We start from the raw sequence: 22,975 nt of genomic DNA, 5'->3' as shown, positions 1-22,975 counted from the left end.
AAGTCACAAGTCTCAAATTTGACCACCTAAGTCCCATGCCGAGGCAGGCGAGTCACAGCCGATCCTGACCCGCCTGAGCCAAGTCGTGTCTCTGAGTCCTAAACGTTCCTATGCGAGTCGTGTCTCTGAGTCCTAAACGTTCCTATGCGCTCTGTCTAAAGAGAACATAAAGTTCATTACTGTGGCTTTAGATTCCGTACAAACTGGAGGCTTTTATTGTTTCCGGAATCTGGTGATAAAAAGGCTGAAGTCTGAGTGAAGTCACAAGTCAGTGGTGTTGGAGTTCTGCTAACTTGAATGGAGTTAATGGAGTTTGTACACATCTATGGTTTCTATATTTAATATATCATGGACTTGAATTTGCCCTTAGATGGTTGCTGAAAGTGAGGAGTGGCTGAAGAGTTTCTCAGACCCTTTTTACTCAAACAAAGCACTTAGTAAAACAGGAAGTAATAAACAAGTCTAAGGAGTAAAATGTCCTTCAACCGTCCAGCGTCTGCAGTCATTCGGTGATTTTATTACATTGAATTTGGCTTCATGAGCTTTAAATAGAACCTTCTCTTCCTGTTTAGAAGGTCCTTCCACAGTCTTCATCACGTTCCACAAAGGTTTTTCTTTTGTAATGTTGGCAGAATATTTACAAGCCAAATTTTGGAATAACACGAGAGAATGAAATGATAGAGGAAAGATGAACTACAATTAAATGGTGATGAATGTGAAATCTGAATTTGACAGAGTAACTTCTAACTTCAGACACCTGACCAAAGCAATGGAGTCAAAAATACAAGTTTCCCTCTAGAATGCAGAAAAGGAGAAGTAAATAATCAAAGTACAGCTCCTTGGTGTGCAGCTCTTTGTTCATGAAGAGTGTTGGATATGAAAGCTGGAGTAACACTGATGATGACAGTGACTCAGCCTGATGCCTGAGCCTGATGAGCTGCACTGATCTGTGCTGCAGTGCTGCCCTCTAGTGAGCACGGACCAACACATTCACCTTAAAGGCACTGCAGAAAACACACACACACACACACGCACACACACACACACACACACACACACACACACGCACACACACCAGATGCAAATTCTGAAATGCACGACATCACCATCAAAATTTTAAAATTAATTTATTATAGGTCTTTGTCATAGAACTCATTACTTTTGTTCGTGGTTAACATACAGCCATTCATATAGAGAACAAATGAGTTTTTATTCATCATTTTCAGTTAACTTAGAAATGTACACTCTTCTTTGTGACCCGCAGAGGAGAAAAATATGCTTTAAACAAACATCATTCTCATTGGGAAAAGGCCTTCATCCTCCTCCTCCTCTTCCTCATGTCGCTCTCCCTCTCTCTGACTGTAACCCGGACGCAGAGGCAGAGGAGCGCCTGAACACACTGGCACTGTGATGAACACGGGCAAAGGGCTGAACACAGAGCCACACCAGCGCGCACACACACACACACACACACACACACGGTCGCTCTTCTCTCAGACACACTCCTTCAGTCGCACACACACACACACACACACACACGAACACACCAGCGCGCAAACACAGAAAGACATAAAATAACAGCACAACCCCAGAGACAAAATCAAACCCCGTTGTGATATAAAAAATAAACTATGTGACCATATACAATCATTATCAGTGCATGGGGCTGGAGGGAGGAGGGGGGAGGGGGGGCACATTGGAGAGAGTGGACTCTTCATTGGCTACATGGACAAAAACAGGATCAGGATCAGGATCAGAGAACATCTCAATCTCCTCTCCCATCAAAGTCAACAGATGACACAACCAAACACCCAAAACCAGACGCCTGACCTACTTTCATTATCTCGCTCATAATGTGAACCTTTAATTTTGAAACAAAACTCCCACACAACAACTGAGCGGAGTGCTAAACCTGGCAACCCAGAGTGAGGATGGAGAATGGAGGATGAGACGGATTGGGACCAGGCTTGCTGGCTGATTGGCTGCAGATGGCTCTCTGGCCCGAGGACTCGGGGCCGAGCGGAGCACAGAGTCTGGTGCCAGGGTCCTGATGTGGATGTGTGCTTCAGTGTGTAAGCCAATATCTAGTCTTTGTCTGTCCATTGTCAAGGACAGGATGGATAGAAGGCAGAGGAAGTGTGTATGCGTGATAAGTGAGGACAAACAGGATGCCTCCTAGTGGTCACTGTGAGGACAGTGTGTGTGTGTGTGTGTGTGTGTGTGTTTGAGGACATAGCTTCACAAAACAGCATCAGTCAGACTCTTATATTTGGCTTTTCTTTGAATTTGTCTTTTATTTAGCGACCAAAAGAGTTTGAATCAGGGCCTGGATCACATGACAGCGAAGTTTGGAAAAATGTGTTGAATAAAATATTTTCTAGAATTTAATTTAACATTAATTAGGAAGTTTTTATATCATTTTTGTATGTTACATATGTTTATTTGTATTTGTATTTTTAAATAAATATAAATCGTTCTGGAATGACATTTTTTTTGGAGCCTGGTTATTTCATTTCAATTTTTCCTTCCAGGCTCCAGAGGGTTAAATGAAGTTGATGATGTAGCAGATTTTTGTCTGTAATCTTGTGATGTTGATGTTTGTCACGTTGGGACTCGATCCAGTCTGTGCTGTTAAGATGAAGATCGCTGAAGCGTGAAACCTGCATTTCCACACGTTCTACATTTTTTGGCCGCCTGTGCTGACGGTGTTTTGTGAAACCGCCTCATTTAAAAACACCAGTGGTTGATTAATTATGGCGACACCTTGAATTAATAAACACAAAGTAAACACAAAACCCTGTTTAAGATACAAAGTAGCCTGGCTGATACAAAGTCAAACAATAAAAATATACAAATAAACAGTTTACATCCCCCACACATATATAAACATATAGGACATATATTTATATATATTCAGGCCAAAAACAAAACCACATCCCTCGATAAGGTGCAATTCAAAGTCTAACAGACAGCATCTGCATTTCAGCATGCAAGTCAAACAAAACTCAAAGCGCTTCTCATAGAAAATAGATAACATCTCTTTTTGACATTTCTGAGGGGAAAAAGAAGCAAAAAGAATCATAAATAAACCAAAGAAAGAACAAAAGACGCAGCGAACCAGCGTCACTTCATGTCCCACACATTAACCTAAAGATCAGCCCGGCCCGGTTCTTGTTGTTTGGTGGTTTTGGTTGCTTTTCTCCTCTGGATTCCAAAGCAGCTCTGAGCGGCAAAACATAGCTTTGGGGTCGCACAATGGCGAGCCTTCATCGCGATCACATAACAGCTCGGGCGCAAACAAAGTGGCTACAGTAGTCAGTCAATCAGACCACAGTGAAAAAACAAAACAGAGGCAGTACTGTGTGTGTGTGTGTGTGTGTGTGTGTGTGAGTGAGAGGGAGTGAGAGTGTGTGTGTGTGAGAGGGAGCGAGAGAAAGAGTGTGTGTAAGAGGGAGAGAGAGAAAGAGAGAGAGTGTGTGTGTCAGGGAGAGAGAGAGAGAGAGAGAGAGAGAGAGAGAGAGAGAGAGAGAGAGAGAGAGAGAGAGAGAGAGAGAGAGAGAGAGAGAGAGGAGTGTGTGTGTGTGTGTGTCACTGTGGGAAAAGTAATCTGACATAGAAACACTCACTGAAAAACAACCTTGTAAAAGAGAAATCTAGAAAAAATCAAGTGGTTCTGATGTCGTTAAGGTCACTGGGAAAAGATGATGTCATCATAATGATTGGCAACAGAAACAAGATGGCTGCTGTGATGGGACGTCTCCTTTGCGGCCCGACGGGAGGTGAAGTGAGAGTCTGATCGAGCAGCCGGCTGAGACAGTGGTTATGAGCACACACACACGCACACACACACACCACCTTAAAAAGACTTTAAATATCAAGCTGCCAAGTGGATGAAGTAAAAAAAAAGTACAAAAACAAAGTTAAATAGAAAAACAGAAGACAAAAGACACCTGATACCCGACCCCCCCCCCCCCCCCCCCCCCTACTGCCACAACTTTTCAAACAAAAGGTACAAAGAAAAAAAACAAAACACAGATCGATTGGCTTCACACAAAAGCAAAAAGTGCAAAATTAAAAACAGGAAAAGGGCAGAGAGACAAAATGTGGAAAATCTGTGATTGTTATGATCAAACTCTCTCACTCTCACACACACACACACACACACTCTCCCTCTCCCTCCCTCCCTCCCTCTCCTCATGTCTCTCTCTCTCCCTCCCTCTCTGTCTGTCTCTCTTTGCTTTACTCATACTTCAATAAATACAACAAACATGTGGATGGACTTGTAGGGACTCTGTATGACCGACGTCACGGGAGTGGAACTCAGGGTCTCCAGCCTCCCTTTACGCCTTCGTCTGATCAGAATCTGAGGAACAGCATGTGTGCCAAGGACTTTGTGAGAGTTGCAGGGTTGAGTGAGCAGAAGCTAACTGGTAAGGCTGCGCTACATTTAAGGCCCCTGGTATCGGTGACGTTGAATTAAATCTGAATGGAGTCGTCTTTGGACGGGAGACGGAAAGACGGGGCAAGGGAGTACGTCTGAGAACAACCAGAGAGTCGGGAAGAGGAAAGTTCTGACCGTTAGAAGATCGCAAATTGCACAAAGTTTGTAAAGTATTGCGTGTCTGCGTCGGTGAGTCAAAAACGTGTGTGTGTGTGTGTGTGTTTCCAAAGGTCTGGTGTGTGTCCATCTGTCTCCATCTCTGCACTGCAGCAACATTCATCTCTTTTTGATCTGTTTCTATCACATATACGTATATTGCTCCCGTTTCCAAATCATTGCCGCGCATGGCGTCTTTGTAAATGTTTCCACTGTTGCCCGTTGAGCGTTGGGCCTCTGAACGCTCCCTAAAGACGCCCAGAAACAAGAGGAAAGTTTGGGTTGTCCGTGGAAGAATTCAACTTTGTTCGAGGCTTTCTTTTAACCCGCCAACAATTTCAATGTTTCAATAATCTCAGCAGCGTTCAAATGCCGAAACCGTCGTGTTTCTGATTCCAGCTGGGATTTCTCAATTCCATCTGCGGTCGGCGAAAGTGGGCGAAAAACTGACACGGATCATCGCAGCCCCACCGACCTTTCAAGCTCGTGGAATGCCAGCGCGGGGAGAACATTAACAGCTTATTTGTTGTCAGACAGGATTTGCGAGCAGGACCGTTCTCCAGACTGGAACAAAGCTTCAGGCTTCATCCTGTCTTGGTTTGTTTCCTGACCAGAATTTCTTGATTTCATTAAAGCTTTTTTTTTATTTACTCAAATTTACTCAAACAGCAACCCTGCTTTTTTGACTAACCACCAGACATTCAAGATAAATACATGCCTGAGTTATAAACAGGAATATAGATGAGATGAGAAGAAACAAATGTTTCCCAACTCATTCAGATGTGGGAATTCCTTTCCCCTCACAGGAGCGCTCAGAAACTGAAAGGATTTGAGCAGCAAAGTGAAGTAAAAAGACTCAGTAAAGTGACCCTCTATCCCCCCCCCGCCCCTCCACACACACACACACACACTTGATTTCCGGCCTGCCTGCCGCTAATGTTTCTTGGGTTTCTTGGAAAAGATCAATCGCTGGGAGCCACAGGGCTGGCAGGGAGCCAGAGCCAAGGAGGCGTGCAAGCAGCAGCGAGCCCCCGCAGACAGGCAGCAAAGCAGAGCCGTGGAGTCACATATGTACCACACACACTTCCTGCTGCAAGCACGCCGACATGTGTGTGTGTGTGTGTGAGTGTGTGTTCATCTGATAATCCAGTTCAGATACATTTAATTATGATGTTTATCTTTTTCTGTTAGTGAATGAAGTCACTAAACGCTGGGAGGAAAACGCTTGATTAGATCATTTAGTGTTTCTCAAAAGCGTCCAAATGTGTTTCAACATTATATGAATTTATTCAAATATTATTATTACGTATTTTGATAATTTTCTCAATGGAAAAAAAGGGCCAAACTCCAAAGAGCTCCAGCTTCCAGAGGGTTCAGAAACCCTGCAGAGCACCCAGAGCGGCCAGGTCAGCATTAGTACAGGAGCGTTGTGATTGGTTGAGCGTAACCTGAGTGCTGATCAGTCCCATGTAAACTGTGGTATAAATTATCGTTGTTATGAGAGATGTTGAGTGTTCACCAATATCAGCAGCAGACAGGAAATGGAAAACGGATCTAATCTGTTTCCTAGCAACCACCCAAAAAAATGACTTTTACACACTTTCACCTCAGACCACTTCCTGTCAGAGTGGCAGAGACATCGGCGCTGGATGAAGGCCAAACACACAAAGCTGCAGGAAGCCTGAGCTTTTAAACATAAAGACTGTAAAAGCAAATCAAACGGCGCGACAAGCTCAAGGTCGCCCTGCATCGGGACTACTGGACGCAGTCGCCTCCTCATTGATTAACAGATTACAATGACGGGTCTGTGATTAATGATGACATAAGTGACAGCAGGCGACGGGCCGAGCTGCTATTAAAAAACCTGTCTGCTAACGTAAATGTCACATCTGCTGAAGTGTCCTTGAGCAACTTATTCAACCTCTCTAGATAAGAACGCATTTGAAACAGACCTGTTGCCTGTTTTCACTCACTGTGCTCACAGTTCTTGTTCAGTGGCATTTCTGCATGTTATCAAACAAACACTATACACGCCTTTCCTCTCCCCTCCCCTCGGTGCTGCTGATGACCTCAGACTGGAAGGGATCAGGAATGCGTCAAGGGAACTGTTGCCATGGTGGCGATAAAGCAACAGACAAGCGGAGTAACCCTGGTTGGTCTTTTAGGGGGCCAAGCAAACAAGGAGACACCGTTATCTGGCACGGATTAGTCTGACACAGACACACACACCACACACACACACACACACACAACACCTGTACAGACAAGGGCCAAAACTAATGAAAGCAGCCGCAGTAAACACACACACTGTAGGTACATAAGCAGACGCAGACAGATGCGCGCGCACACACACACACACACACACACACACACACACAAACAAACACACGCCTCACCAGATGTGCGAGCTCATCGCAGCAGGCTGAGACACGGGAGTCAAATGCTTTTTGGCACAGCTTAAACACACAACACCCCCGATGGGATTTGAACAGACACCCTCACACCCCAAACCTCCTGATGGGATTTGAACAGACAACCCTCACAGTCGCTCGTCTGTGGTTTTCATCCACAATGACATCATTTAGATAAACAGAATGAGCTTTTTGTGCGTGTACAGCGTGGCAGTTTCAGGCCTTGGAGTCAGAAGGGGCGTGGCTAATCATCTGCAGTATCTTAAATACGTTATCTGGACCAAAAGTCCTCATCGCACGACCTCACATGAGATCTTGTTTGTTTACGCCCAACTAATCATTTGTTTGTACAGAGTAACCATTGTTTTGGTTCGGACCGCAATCTATTCTGGGAAACAGCGAGGACACACACTCTGTGGCAGCATCGACACAGGATCTCTTAATTGGTACAGTCTAGTCTAGTCTAGTCTAGTCTAGTCTAGTCTGGTCTAGACAGTCTAGGACAGAAACTATAAAGTAAAGTGTCTGTCCCATTAAATGAGACAATGAAGTGGCTGTTCTCCATGTTTGTCCACATCATTGTGTGTTTCATCCTCTTGTGTGTGTTTATTTGTTCCCCTGGCTGAACCTGCTCAGAGTGTTTGTGATGTTGATGAGACCCAGCTGAAGTCGTCTCACTGAGGCTGCCTCTCTTGATGAGCAGAGGAGGTTTGGCTCTCAAACGCCTACACAAAACCCTAACAGCCCGCTGCTGCGACCGCCACAGAGCGCAGCGGCCAACTTCCACAGCCTGGTGATCAGCTGTGGCACCCTCTCTCTCCTTTATGACGGATTCAATGGTTAGCATGAGTTGAAGCACTTTGCTGCGGTTTCGTATCGTTCCCAATAGCAACTTTGGGTTTCCTTCGACAATTTGGGATTTGAGCTGAAACTCTTGTCAATAAACTCCACAGAGCTGTTTGAGAGCAACGAGAGAGACAAAGAGTCCAGAAAGGCTCGGTTCTGTGTGTGAGAGATGAGACATTAAAGCCACGGTAGTATTAACCCTTTGCATTCTGGCGGCGTCTTCTCCATCCCTCTCTCTTCTCCCCCGTTTGATCAAGCTTCCTCCCCAGAACTTGTTATTCATCACGGTGAGCTCTTCACCGTGAAACAGCGCCTTGCCTGAAGTCACCATAAACATTGCGTGCGTGTGTGTGTGTATATCCTCCGCAGGCACAGAAGCAGCAAATGGTCGATGCAATCAATCTGTGGTTAAGTGAAAAATCCATGCCGGTGTTTGGAGTGAAGCGTGTCTGCTGTTTGTTTAGCCTCAACAATACTTCGCACTCGTGCCTAAATGCACACGTGGGCAACGGGAAGGCGTCACCATGGTAACGCCTGCCCTGCCCTGTAGAGACGGAGCGAAATGAGGCAGAGAGGAGATAAACATTATTGACAGGAGCCATTCTTCTGAGGATTGAAAGGAAATGGATACACACCCAAAATAAGACGTGAGAGATGCAGTGTGTGTGTGTGTGTGTGTGTGAAGAGGGATAAAGGCACCTTGTTATTGATACTGGGCATTCTTTTGAGGAATTACAGGAAATCCATACGGCACAGAATACCGAGTAGGAGAAAGAGAGCGAGGGACATTTTGGCTTCGGGGAATGAACGATTGAATATTTAAGCAGACGGACTTAAGTCGAGGTTGTTCTGAGAAACAGGCCGACCTCATCCTAACACTGCGGCTCCTCTCCTGACCTGAACCCGCCCCGCTCGTCCTAGCACCACCCATCCCATCTCCTCCCTGTACTTTTGTTACCAAGGAGACGGATTAAGACACACAAGAGAGAGCGAGAGAGATACATCGTACACGAGAGAAGGTTGATCTTGTGCCGACCGGGTCTCGAATGTTAGCCTTGGACAAGCAATAATGCAGTTTCATCTGTCTGGGGTTCTATCGACGAGACATGACTTATTCAGAGCCGTCTGTCGCTCTGGGAAACACACACACACACACACACACACACACACACACACACACACACACACACACACACACACACACACACACACACACACACACACACACACACACACACACACACACACACACACACACACACACACACACACACACACAGTTTCTGCACACTCATCTCTGCAACACTTCTGTGTCAGCATGACACTATCGGAAAAGAAAGGGAGAGAGAGAGAGAGAGAGAGAGAGAGAGAGAGAGAGACTGCTTTTCATCACCGCTCTCTTCCTCCTTGATTATTCTCCTTTCCTCCATCCCACCTCTCCCCTGATGTTTCTTTATTTCTACCTGTTTCCTCTCCCTGATCTTGTCCCTCTATCACAGCCCAACACCTCATTCACATGTCACACAGACACACACACACACACACACACACACACACTGAGATGCATGCTGATGAGCCAGGCCATCTCCACCTTTTCGTTCTCTGCATTTTGCGTAAGCTCAGTGCTAAAAAGTATAAACGAGAATCCAAACTTTCAGCCGAGAGACTCAAGGAAAGCGATGACATCTTAACACAAGTTGTGACTGTGGGTGCGTCTGCGTTTGGAGACGGACATCACCAAATACACAGTATGTCAGGAAGACATCTGAGGGTCCAAGGTGGACGGGTTGGGGGCGGGGACAACAGCCGGTCTTACTTACCAAACACTGGCAGAAATATAAAGTCTTATGCTGCCCAGTTCTTTCCTCCCCACAGGTTTTTAATAGCCTGCGCAATAATCCCCAGTGAAGCGTGGCAGAGGGTGAAGCAAGAGAGAAAGAGATTGGCCCCTCCCACAAAAGGGGAGGGATGAGGAGATCTGTGATTGGTTCATCCAGTGGTTGTATCCTCCTGATGTTCTCTCCGTAACTCCATGGTGGATGTGACTCAATGTTCCCTTTTTAAACCCCAAAGCAATGATTTTGTCCGAGGAGATTTTTATATCCCTGCAACGTCAGCGCTGCCTGGTGGAGATACGCTTAGCATACCCCCACTGAGAGATGGAGTTCATCAGTAATGTCCGCCCAACCCCCAACCCCCAATCAGTGCTGAGCCCCGGCTCGGGCCTGACAAACTTTTTCGCTCCTTTTCCCAGACTGAACCCCTAGCCTTCGTTGGGTTTGGACACTTTGATGTAAGGGTTCTCCAGGAGGTAGCGGTACCTTTTGTAGTGCTCCAGCATGTACCTGGGGGCGTACATGTGCTCTTTGGAGTCCGCGGGGGGATACTCCTGCACGGAGCCGTCGAACCAACCCCCTGTCCGGATCAGATCGCGGATGTAGCTGAGGTCACGCTTGTCCTCGTAGTCGCCCCATCGCGGGAAATCCCCATTCTGCGCAGAGACCAGCTTGAAGTAGATCCCCTCGGGCGAGAAGCACCAGGAGCAGTGCCAGCCGGCGAAGTGGAAGGGGCTGCCCACCGACCACTGCACCAGGATGTGGCCCGTGTCGTTCTCGTACTTGCGGAAACCCGGCATGGTGTAATACTCGCGACGGCGCAGTCGGATGCCGTCAACGTCGTAAACGTCGCGGAACATCCCCACTGTGCAACCTGATATCACCTCAAGAGAGCCAAACTGCTTCCAGAAGAAGCCGTACAGTGACTGGATATGGAGAGAGAAATAAAGACGTCAAAATTAGACATGGGTTTGATTCTGAAACCCTAAACAGTGGAAGCAGCTGAGACGATAAGCTCGGCAGACGCTCCAGCACCTTCAGTTAGCCCAGTTGGTCTGCACAACCTGACCACATGTTTCTCTTTTTAGTTGTGAAAAAAGTTAACCACTTTTTCTGTGTTGACATTTTTGTGGCGTCTGCCATTTTTGTTCATTATGCAGACATTGTAAAAGTATTATAGTATATTTATGTTCAACTGAACTCATTCTGGCAGTCAGTATCGTATATAATACATCCTTTCTTTCCCAGGAGACTCGCAGTAATAAATGTGTAACATTCACAGTGAGGATTGTGTCGTACATGTGTACTCATTTGGCACTCAAAAACTGAACTGAAGACTGAAGACTGAAAAGGAAAACACTTTTGTGGAACTTCGCCACTGAAACTACTGCAGGCTTTTTCTGGGTAAGGAGAGTAGCTACTTTCCCTCCTATCTCTTTTATTTGTGCCGGTGCTACAGAGGCACCCAGTGAGCAGTCTGCATTATAGTCTTTATTTCAGGGAACCTGGAAATCCCCTTAAACATCCAGGGTGGATTTTCTATTCATATGTGCTGTGTCTGCTAGGCCTTAAGTGGTTGAACTTCATTGAAAATCACAACAGACAAACTGTGACTATGCCAACCAGACTATACAGTGCGAGTATAGAAGCTAAAACAATGTAGATGATCACTAACTCACACACTGCCTTATAATTCTGTGTTGGAAAGCTGGGCAGAGACACACAAATGCATTCACACACACGAGGCAGCTTATCGATCTCACACATCAGTGTTACCTTGCGCATGTGGATGGCAAACGGTTCGGTCCAGCCGTCAAACAGCTTGAGGAAAAGAAGGCCCTCTCGTGCTGGGATTTCATCTGCATCGTTGATGACAAAGACGTCATCGCCCCGGCCGCCCACCACCCTGGACATGCCGTTACGTGTCAGGAACGTACGCAGGTAGTCATCGGCGATCCAGCCATCCTGCCGACCACCGTCTGGGAAGTGGTTTAGGAACACGTACAGGATCTTGTGACGTATGTAGTCGTATGTACCATTGAGGAGGAGACGCAGGAAACTGGGGAGGAGATTACAAACATTAGAAAGAAGAAACTGAAGGTATCCACCTCCTTGGCACTTCCAAGTTATTACTTGGAAATTAATTCTCTACATTTGACCCATCCTAGCTATTTGGAGCAAAGGGGTGCCGCCCAGAGGCGAAGTCTTGGACTTTAGGAAAGTTAGCACTCATGTTGAAACAGAACACATTACAGAACATGTAACCTTTAAATCAAATCCAGAACCCTTTGTTATGCAGTGCTCCACATATTCCCAACACACTGGGGTTTCAGAGATTTACCGTTCTCTATTGTAATTGTTAAAGAACAGTATGAACTATTATTCACACACAACACCAATCCATAGAACAACTCAATTAGCCTGGTAGTGTGCATAGCCGATAGAGATTGTTCACCCAGTGTAGCCACTTCATGCAGTGTCACACACCGTGACCAAACACAGCACTCTCTCCCTGCGAGGCTGCATACACTGCACTACTCTCTCTCTCTCCTCTCTCTCTCTCTCTCTCTCCATCCTTATAATCAGCTGTGAAATTGCTGCTCAGCCGTTACACGATCTTTGCTGTAATTGTTATTCCGCGCTCGTACTGGAAGAGCGTGAAGGTTGGATGTAAACAAAGATTTGAAACAGTAAACAGCAGCCGCTCCACATGCCAGCAAAATGGCATGTCAATTTAATTGATTTACCAAAATCCAGAGACAAATTTAAAGAAGTGGAGCAGTGGAGCTCGACCATCAGTCAAATGACCTGGAATCAGTTTCTCCACTTAATTCTCATAATAATCCATACCTTTGAGTTATGTATTAAATAAAGCCTTAACAACTGATATCGTATTCAACTTTACTTTGACTTTTTCCATTTGTCTCTGGAAACCTCTTTTACCCTCCATCAGTCATATGTGTCTCACCTCAGAGGCCGGTTCTCCCCGTAAGCAGTGAAGTTGGATTCACAGATCAGGAACAGATCCACGGCCTGGGCCAGCTCGTGAAAGCGTGCGTGCAGCAGGTCGAACTCGTGGTTCACATTGATGGCGTTGATCACCCTCCGCGGCGTCTCCCTGGGAGTCAGCCGCTCCTTGGTGGGCAGGTTGGAGTGGTACACCATGGTGGGAACCCCGCAGTAGGGTCCGTGCCACCCTGGCCGACACACGCATTTGACCAGCCGCTTCCCACCTGTGGCCCTGGATCTGGGCTTGGCTTTGGGAAGGATGGAGGGCTGCTGCTGAAGCTCCAGAGGTTTCCGTCGCCCGGAGGCCCCGGCTCGAGCACCTGCGCCGGCTCCTGTTGACAAAGGGTCCCCTGATTTCCCAGAATCCTCCTTTGGGGTGGCCACCTCCGTCCCCTGCCTAAAGCAGAGGGCTCCAGCTTTGGTGCGGGCGAAGTAAGAGGTTTTGTCGTCCTGAAGCTGGTGAGTGCGGGTGTGGAGATCCCCCATAGAATCTATTGGATCTGGTAATGGATCCTTATGGGCAATCCTCCGGTGCTCAGCTATGGGAAGCTCTGCTGGGGGGTCCGGCCTGACAGGTTTGGCCAAGAGCTCATCACCCTTCTCCTGAAAAGACAGATGTGTAAGTATCCGATAATATATAGTTAACATCTCAGACATCACCATGACTGAATCTCTACATTGGTACCTTAATCTTAAATTCTTTGTATGATATGATATATTTGAACAACAAACCCCATCTAGAATGCAGCCTACTGTTAGTTCCAAAACAAACAGTAGGCTGCTCATAGGACTGAACTTTACCTGTACACCTAAACATTCTGCACCCTAGTTGTCCAATGTGCACCCCAGCTTAATACGACCAGAAGACCAGAATGAGAGCAAAAACCGGGCAAACAGTGTGCGGTTTGTTGTGTGACACTCACTGATAAAAGTACAGTCAACTGCAATCACAACATCACAAGTGATGCATCATCATCACAGCCTCAGTATGAGAGGCAACACTGCTGTTAGTGTTGATGGGAGACTGTATTGTTTCTTCAGTCATTATTAAGTTCACCCAAACGTGAGCCACGCTGAGTGATAACAGAGCACTGTTCCTTTCCTCAGAGGCGCCGTGAAAAAGAACTTGAACGTCTCAGGGTTATTTGCACAATAACAACACCAACAGCTAACAAAACACAGAGGAGAGGAGATGCAATACAAAAAATCAGCAGGAAGGCTAAATCCTCTCACCTCAGGAGAGATCGTTGTCATTTACAGTTACACATTTATCGCATCAAAACTGATCCCCACAGTTATGTCCTCGCAAGATGACGGTGGCTAAGCTTGCACCGACACACACCTGAAGGGTTACGTTCTTTATGCAGTCTTGTGGCAGTGGGGTGCGGTTAGAGTTCCTGTCTGAAGAGTAAACAGCAGCAGGCTGGAATGAGTGTCGCAGCCGCATCTAATTGTTATTTAAACACAACCCCATTTGTCCCTGTTGCAGTGAGCCTGGAGTCAGATGCAAGCCAAACATCTCAGGTGGCTGGAGGCCTGAGGTTCTATAGATCAAGCGGCCTGTGTCAATGGTGAATCGGCTCAGTGACAATAAAGTCTGCAGATGCATCAAATTCCTTGTGTGTGTGTGCGTGTGTGTGCATGTGCAGACCGTAACACTAACAACCAAGAACCTGTCACATTCACCTACAGGGTGTCTTCTTGGGAGTGCAGTAAAACCTTCTTGTGCCCCTTGGGACCCACAGCTGTCCACATTTTCCATCTGTCCCTGCTCTGCCCACAGATGATTTTGCTAAAATAGGCATATTGAGCCAATCAAGATCTGACAGGGACCCACTTGAGTAGAAAGGGGTGGAAAATATGCAGTGCAGTGCAGTGCAGTGCAGTGCAGTGCAGTGCAGTGGGTCCACAGGAGTCAGATTGAGGACCACATGTTGAACACCATGTGATGTAACTGTGCTCTAACCTCATTCGCAGTTTCTTCCCGCTTGTTCTCCTCCGGTTTCTCCCAAGGATGAGGAGGCGCCGGCTCCTCCCTTAGCCTCATATCCAGGCCTGCGCTGTCAACAAGCCCTTGACCTCCAATAAAGACGCCCCCAATCCCCAGGCCCAACACCCCATCTCCTGGCACAGCATCCCCTGCGCTTCGAGCTTTGGTGTCTGAAGGGCGGAGGGCGTGATGGGGAGGGGCCTCTTCGGGGGAGGCGGGGCTAAGAGGGGTGGCGGCCACCCCATTCTCCCGCCAGAAGAAGCCGGTGACCATGATGAAGGACTTGATGTTGGGGTAAGGGGCGGAGAGCTCGCGCAGTAGGGAGACGTAGTGGAGGGCCTTGTAATAGTGGAGGAAGGAGATGACGCACAGGCCCACCGTGCACAGCAAGAACACCCTGTGCCGTCGCATCTTTATCCTGCAGAAGAGAGGGAGGAGAGGAGGGGGAGAGACGGAGAGAAAACTTGTAAGATCAGAAAACAACTTTCCATTTAGGTAATACCTCTTTTATCTCACCCTTCATAAGCCAACATCATTTCAGGTAGACGGTCTAAAGTGAACCCTAGTGCAGTTTGTTACAGGCGAAAATGTTTACTTAAGTCTGGACCCGAGACCCAGACCAATCAAAGTACGTACGCTATGAATTATGCATGTTGTAACCAGGAAACATAAAGTCGTGTGTGCACTGGAATGAGGGAGAAAGTGTGAAGTGGCTGACCACTAAGGGAAGGGACTCTTGGGACAAACACACAGAAACATAGCTGGGTGTTTCCTGGTGATTCCAGGAAACACCAGGAAACAGCAGGAAACGCCAAACAAAGCTGCACAAGCTTCAAAAAGATTAGATGCTCACATAAAAGAAGAAGTTATATGCGTCACAGTTTGGAGTGCAGCCTTTGATGTAATATGAAACCAACCACATGGACTACAGAAGACAGAAGGGAACAAAAGGTCCAACTCAAGTGTGGACACCAGGAGTGAAGACGGGCTCGGTCAGGCGATCTTAGGAAGAACTGTGGGCACAAACTGGAATCAAAAATGGAATAATCTGTGACCATGAATGTCTCACATGCACCTAAAACCCCAAAACTCTCTATTCTCCCTTGCTACAGCACCACTGTGCGCACTGAGTGCCCTTGTCTTTTTGTTCCATTCTCTTTTATGATTGGCCGGCTGTGTTAGAGTTGAGCAGGCAGAACCCACCGGCCTAAACATGTAAATGAAATGGAAAGCATCCGAGGCAAACAAACAAGCCAATGGAGCGACGGTGCTTGTTGTGTTGACAGACACACACTCGCGGTCTCCACTTAAAGCAGTAGGATTACAATGGAGTGTGTCACCGCATTGCTGACATCACAATCCATGACTTTACTGCCCCTGTGATTCTTGTAGGTATTACACTTTCTGTTGTCACACTAAAGAGCACAGCCGTGTCGTAGTGATCGTCTCATACTGGGCTAACCGGGATCTCTGGGACATTTAATCTGTTGAATATCTCAAATAAAACTCATTTGTGGCTCCCAGCACGAAAAGGTAAGTCTGACAAATGATTCAGTTTGCAGTTCCCCCACAGAGAAAATCAGCAAATGTTCACATGTGATAAGCTGGAGTCCATTAATCAAGTGGAAGTCCCAAATCATCAGCTAATGGTCTCAGCACAGCTTCACTTATACTACATGCGCCTACATCCCTGAGGGGGAAGTGTGTGTGTGTGTGTGTGTGTTTGTGTGTGGGGAGTGGCACCACGCCAATGCCAAAGCTGTTTTCAAGTCCAATTGTTCTTAAGAATCACTCCTACACTGGCCCAAACTTCAGCAAACAAGGAGAGGACAATACACTGCCTCACACACACACACACACACACACACACACCTGCAAGAAGAAGCAGAGAACACCTGCTGACTTCCCTTACTGCATTACTGCATTTTCAAGACCAGATGAAGACACTGGGAGCCGGAGTTCTCCACTCGTCTGTCTTCCGCCACCACTTCCTCTCTTCAAGCTTCTCAATTCTGCACTACGACGCCGTCTCCAATTCCCCATAAGGTTCTCTCCTTCCCCTATTTATCCCTCCCTCCTCCGCCTTCTGCACAGCTCAAAATAAAAGACAGAGTGGCAGCGAGGATGAGATGTTGCTTGCTGTTGTGAGAACGGTGGGGGAAAACCATCTGTCTGACTGGTGTGGATCAGAGAGCTCCACAGGGCCAAAACACCTGTGGAAAGGCTAACCCAGTGGTTCCCAAAGTGGGGGAGGGCGCAGAGCTATTGCAGGGGGGGCGCGGGTCGGACCGACCAGCCGATCCTATTGTTTTATATCGTCTCTCCCCCTGTCAGACCAATCGGCCAACCCGTATGGGGGAGGCACGAAACAATACTGATCTATACAAGGGGGGGGGCCCTGCAGCAAAAGTTTGGGAACCACTGGGCTAACCATGATGTGCATGAATTATGGTCCAATATAACATAACTACCCAGGAAATGGACCCCAGGAGAATTGGACCAGGTCAATGACACGGTCAGTCCTCACAGAAGCTTCTCTTTCAAACTTGTTCCTCACATCACGTAAGAATGCCTCCATTTCCCCTACACTTCAATCAAAGTGACACACAGACCAGAGACTTGAGGCAATAGTAACCAACCAAGCAACAGAATATTAGTTAGAATATAAGTTTGACCCGGGTAAAGTGGCAGATCCCATGGGACACATGAAGCCCTCAGCTGTGGACGTTATGCTTGCCATATCCTGGTTTGAAGATCAGGATCACAAAGAAGAGGAAGAAGGAGAAGAAGAAGAAGAAGACAAAGATGAAGAAACACTCTCCACTTTCCTTCACAAACTAATCTCTGTGATCTGAATGTGAGTGTGCTTGAAATCAAATCAGATCACCAACAGGGCAAAATTTACTTCAACACAAGCTCAAACTCCCACCACCAACCACCAACACACAGCACTTACTGAAAGAGTAACCGTCGGCATGGAGCGGGCATTCTCTTTTTATTCTGGTTCACCTCGTTGTCTCTAAGCTGAGCCATGAATTCTGCAACTGTTATGCGCCTTGTATCATCGTTTGGTGCCAATAGCATTCTTGATACAGTTCCTTCTTATCCTGCTGCTGCTGCTGCTGCTGCTGCTGCTGCTGCTGCTGTTCAAATAAGGCACAGATAAAGCTTGAAAGCATGTCGCCAAACAGGGCCAGCATACCAGACTAGAGTAGAGACAAGAACAACTACAATGATGGTGAACTGAGGTGAAGTAATGGAGAGGAATCATGCTCACGATGACTTGTAGTTCTGCTTGTTTCCTTTGAAATGTGTGCGGAAAATTTCCTCTGCAAAACAGAAACAGGGACACATTATTCAGCAATATGTCCTAAATCAAGCTTCCACCAGATGCAGGCAGTCTTTGTTTGTTGTGTTGGTGCTCGAGTGTGAAAGTACTGTGAAGCTTTTTCCCAGCAGACCATCCCAACAAATAGATACAATGTCTATCTGTCATTGTTCATTCTTCCAGAAATATGCATGGAATCCATTTTGAAAGTCCTTGCTCGTGCTCACAGGGAACAGGCGGAAGAGGAGAGATTCAGGAAAGTACTTGTTTGTAATCCAGTGAAAGCAATAATGTTTTATTTGTAGATATCAGAGGAGGGTGGAGGCTCTGTTATCTTAGCCTGATGTGTCTCCAAGTTTCCCCTCGTCTATTCCCAGCTCCCCATCTCTCTCCGCCCCTCCGCCTCCGTCCGTGTGGGAATTTTTTGAAAAGCCCAGGGGAGTTGATGAACAACCACCGCTTCACCAACGCAGCTCGGGCGTTTGGAGATGCTGAGGCCGATCCAAGAGAACAACCTCAGGGAGAATACTCAGAGGGGAGGAGGAATTCTCCCAGCTAACTGCCTCTAATTGATCAGACTAGGTGTGTGTGTGGGTGTGTGTGTGTGTGTGTGTGTGTTTAATTTGGTTACACAGCTGACCTGCTAAACAAACCTGCTTCCACTATTTGTATGTGTATCTGCGCACGCACGCACGCACACACACACACACACACACACACACACACACACACACACACACACACACACACACACACACACACACACACACACACACACACACACACACACACACACACACACACACACACACACACACACACACACACACATTTGGGACTGGCATTGGAACAGGGTGGGGGTGGCATTATGAAGGGCATTGTCTGTTGTCAAGGCAACAGCAGGAGGTGTGTGTGTGTGTGTGGGGGGGGGGGGGGTGCTGGATGAAGTGAGCAAATTGGGTTAGAGATCATTATGTGTTGTCATAATGTTGTATTGTCCTGAGGTGACCCTACACACACACACACACACACACACACGCACACACACACACAGTATACACACCAAAACAGAAACAGAAACAGAGAAGTTACTTTACAACCCTTGCTTTATAGTACTTTAGCCTCGGAGTAAACTTACTCAAGTACTGTCTTTGAGTACAGACTGAAGGTATCAGTACTTATTACATAATATCACTGGTGTCATCTTCTTATTGTTCCCTCCCTTCCCTCCTTCCTTCCTTCCTTCTTCCTCTCCCTCTCACATCTTCTTTCAGGCTTCACTTGTTTCCTTGCTAAAGTGAAGCTTCTTCTTCCTGAACAGTACTAATAACATTGACACTTAAGTTCATTGTGCTGCTTATATGTTTTTCCATAAAAGCACATAAAAGTTTTACCGACTTTTTCCTGACTTACTAGTACAATACAGATGTGGCATTGGTTGTTTCTTCCACTTGTGTAAAGGGTTTGAGTAATGCTTTGAACACAGTATACAATCTACAACCTGTGAAGCAAATATTGACACACACACACACACACACACACCTCACCAGGCCTCACCTTCCTCGTTTAATCTGCACTACAAAGCATCTGGGGTTTACTCAGCACCGCCCACAGTGGAGTGACCTCATCTGAACGAGCACCCAGGGCTGCAAACAAGAGCCAACACAGCAGCTCATGAGACCAACGTCCAGTCAGACCATCACAGGTTCACTTCATCCACGGCTCCTCACTTCAGGGGCCAAATCCCAATCTAGATCCCACAAACTCCTTTAGCACATCTGCCCAAGTGCAACGACTTGAAGCCGAACCCGAGCAGCGGGCAAGCGGAGACAACAGCGTCTGTTTAGTCATAAGTGAACAAAATCAACTTTAATGGGCCTCAAATTTGGCTTTATTCAACTTTAACAACTTCTTTCCTCCGCACGGGAAATCTGATCTTCTCAGATTCATTTTGGCTTCATTTGTTGTACAGTGTGTGTATCGGATATCTGGCCTCACTCTGAACACACAGTATGGAATGTTCTTACACGTCTTCTATGCTTCTCCCAGTCACCCATTGTTCCTCAAGACAAATGATTGTCAAAATAAAGGCAGACAAATGAAGGTGTTGGGGAAAAGTCCAAAGTGAATCAGTTCCTGGAGAGATTTTTCCATTTTTTGTCTCTAGCAGCAGATCTGACCCACTGCAGTGTAAAAGAATAAACTCCTTCATCTGTTTATTCTCAATTCTCTCTTCTCAATTACAAACAACTACAGAGTCAGAACTTTCCCCACATCTGATACCTGCGCTCACATGTTCTGGTGCTGACACAAATCAGAAACTGGACCTGTCCTCTAGCTTTTGTGCGTGCTCAGCATCACACGGTTATATCCTTACGATGTCCCACTTCATCATTACCGCACAGCCATTGTTCACGTGTGAAAGGCTAAACTGGAGCAGGATAAGGTTAGCGGGGGGGAGAGATGAAATGAACTCCATTGCCGTGAGTGGTTCTACCGTCAGCGCTTACAAAGGGGATCACAGCCACGTGAAAGGGTGACGGCTGATGCGTGGGCTGAATCCTCGCCGCACAAAAGGCCGACTCTGTCCACATCACGCCGTCATCACGTTACACGCTGAAGGTCAGAAACAGAATAGCTGCTCTGTAACGGAAAGCCGGCCGCGTTATTGTGACGAGTGGAGGCAGATGAGACACGCCCCCTTCGGTTACAGTGCAGAACCTCTGTGTGGTTGCATGTTTAGAAAGAGGCCATTTACAAAAGGAAGAGAATGAAGTATCAAATACATAAGAGTTTGTACCGCACACCAGCCAATACCCACTTCAGGCCCGAGTTAGGGAACAAAAACACTTTGAGGGCTTTACAGGTTTTATTTATTCCAAATTCAATAAAAGCCAAATAAGAACTTACGTCCAGATTGTTTTATATCCAATGATGAACATCAGATCTCTCTGAAAATAGAGCGTCTGCTTTAATCCTAGCGTTTCATTAGCTGACTTGTTCTGTTCTGAGTCCTTCCACTGCCGCAGCATCAGACGGAATCTCAAACTATCTCCCTCAGTCTGAAGTGCAGCGCCGACCGCAATTTTGCCTCTCCGAGCCACTTTAACAGGCCGCTTAGCCGCTGCTCCCCTCCATTAGCCAAAGAGCCTCGCTCAGTGGAGAGACGCAGCAGAGGAGGACCAAAGCCTCGCCAGGGCCTCTGAGGGTGGATTCCGGCTCATGGATCCTGTTCCTTAACCACATTTCCTCCTCCTTGGCCCAAAATGTGCCAAAAGATACACACAGAAACACACCCACACAAGTTCTACTTCTCCTCTTTCATTAATTGTTTGTTAATAGCAAATATGCAAAGTTGCTAGATTTAGTCTTGAGTCCTGAGTCTTGACAACGAAATGTCGTTGCTTGGCTTCCGGCGTAAAAGCGCTAAAACTTTCCCTGTACAACAATAAATAAATATGTCTACATAATAAAACAAATTTATCTTTATGTCCCTACCATCACACACACACACACACTTGTCTGGTCTTGTCTAGGGCGGGCTCAAATCCTGCAGTTCCACCTTTGGCCACTGGATGAAAACAGCTGCACAGCACGGCGAGAGGGAGTTTGGTGCACCAACCACAGTTAGCTTACACAGGTTAGTTCGCTCTTTGTGCAGTAACGTTAGCGTGGGAAGTTGTTGCCCCGCCAGTGGAAGCAGCGCCGCGTTTCTTCACCTTCTTTTGTTCCTTCTCCAGCAGAACCGGGGAAAACATGTCTTCTCTTGACTCGCGGGGCATCGCTTGTGTGAGTCAGATGTCAGGAGAAAGGCCCAGCGTGCCAAGTGGTTTTTAATAATGCAGACATGATGAGGCCTGAGGAAGTGTGTGTGTGTGTGTGTGTGTGTGTGTATGTGTATGTGTATGTGTATGTGTATGTGTATGTGTGTGTGTGTGTGTGTGTGTGAGGCCAAGGCAGGTTTAAACGTGTGAATTTTAAAAAGGTAGATGGAAGAACTGCAGAGATTTGGTGCATGCAAGGGATATTGTTTGTGTGAAGTAGATGTGATTCTCTGTGTGTGGATTGAGGAGGGTGACTGAGAAAAGCCTCGATTCGTCGGACCACATCTATGATCTCTCTCTCGTCTGAGACCTGAGCGGCTCAGCATCAGTTAGAGTTTCATTCAACTCATCACAGTTCTTCAATTTCCACCACGATTACACTTGATTTGCTTATTTTGATTCTCTTTATTCATTCATTCACCCATTGTCTCTCTCTCTCTCTCTCTCTCTCTCTCTCTCTCTCTCTCTCTCTCTCTCTCTCTCTCTCTCTCTCTCTCTCTCTCTCTCTCTCTCTCTCTCTCTCTCTCTCTCTCTCTCTCTCTCTCTCTCTCTCTCTCTCTCTCTCTCTCTCTCTCTCTCTCTCTCTCTCTCTCTCTCTCTCTCTCTCTCTCTCTCTCTCTCTCTCTCTGTCCCCCTCCGTGAAGTTGGAGACGAGTGTCCCACGCTGCATCTCCCTGTCATATCTCTGCCCGTCAATCCGTCTCCATCCAACACATTCCTCTGGAGAGGCACAGCAGCTGCGAGCTCCAGACGCCAAGATTTCCGTGAATGTGACTGAATGAGGATCTGATGAATGTATGGATTGTGCTCAGCGATGGAATTTAAGATAAATGGACTCAAATGATTTGCAACAAATAAGGCATTACATCACTTCGTTCTTAAATGAGAGCGGCTCCCAAGGGTGAGCAGGTCGGGGCTGGTGAAACCGCTGTTGCTGCCTTGCTCAGAGGCATCAGTAAGATGTGCGAAGGTTGGAGTGCCGACCTCCATGTTCTCAGCCTTTTAATTAAGAGAAAAATACAAGAAAATCAAAATGGAGGGACGTCTGTTTAAATGGAAAAGTGGCCAAAAATGGGTTTTAATAATTTGCAGTGAAAATCCAATCATGAAAGAGTTCAAGCTGAGGTTTGATCGT

The 22,975-nt window shown here is 46.7% G+C and overlaps 1 protein-coding gene across 3 annotated transcripts in view; it reads right to left on the bottom strand.

Moving 5' to 3' along the window:
• Positions 1–1,110: 1,110 nt before the first annotated feature.
• Positions 1,111–22,975, bottom strand: part of mgat3b (beta-1,4-mannosyl-glycoprotein 4-beta-N-acetylglucosaminyltransferase b) — a 42,290-nt gene continuing 20,425 nt past the window's right edge. For 2 of the 3 annotated variants that reach the window (XM_076171738.1, XM_076171737.1), the window contains exons 2-5: positions 14,665–15,106; positions 12,658–13,301; positions 11,466–11,748; positions 1,111–10,615 (exon numbers count right to left, since the gene is read on the bottom strand). In XM_076171738.1, the coding sequence (XP_076027853.1) occupies positions 10,118–10,615; positions 11,466–11,748; positions 12,658–13,301; positions 14,665–15,099 (1,860 nt within the window). In that variant the 5' untranslated portion in view covers positions 15,100–15,106 and the 3' untranslated portion in view covers positions 1,111–10,117. Of the gene's footprint in view, positions 10,616–11,465; positions 11,749–12,657; positions 13,302–14,664; positions 15,107–17,644; positions 17,773–22,975 lie in introns of those variants that run through there. The other variant, XM_076171736.1, reaches the window with a different exon arrangement.

Source organism: Genypterus blacodes, unplaced genomic scaffold (genome assembly GCF_046128005.1).
Source record: "Genypterus blacodes isolate CSIRO-AG114 ecotype Tasmania unplaced genomic scaffold, CSIRO-AGI_Gbla_v1 ptg000269l_1, whole genome shotgun sequence".
Taxonomy (NCBI): domain Eukaryota; kingdom Metazoa; phylum Chordata; class Actinopteri; order Ophidiiformes; family Ophidiidae; genus Genypterus; species Genypterus blacodes.
This window is presented reverse-complemented; position numbering and strand designations above follow the sequence as displayed.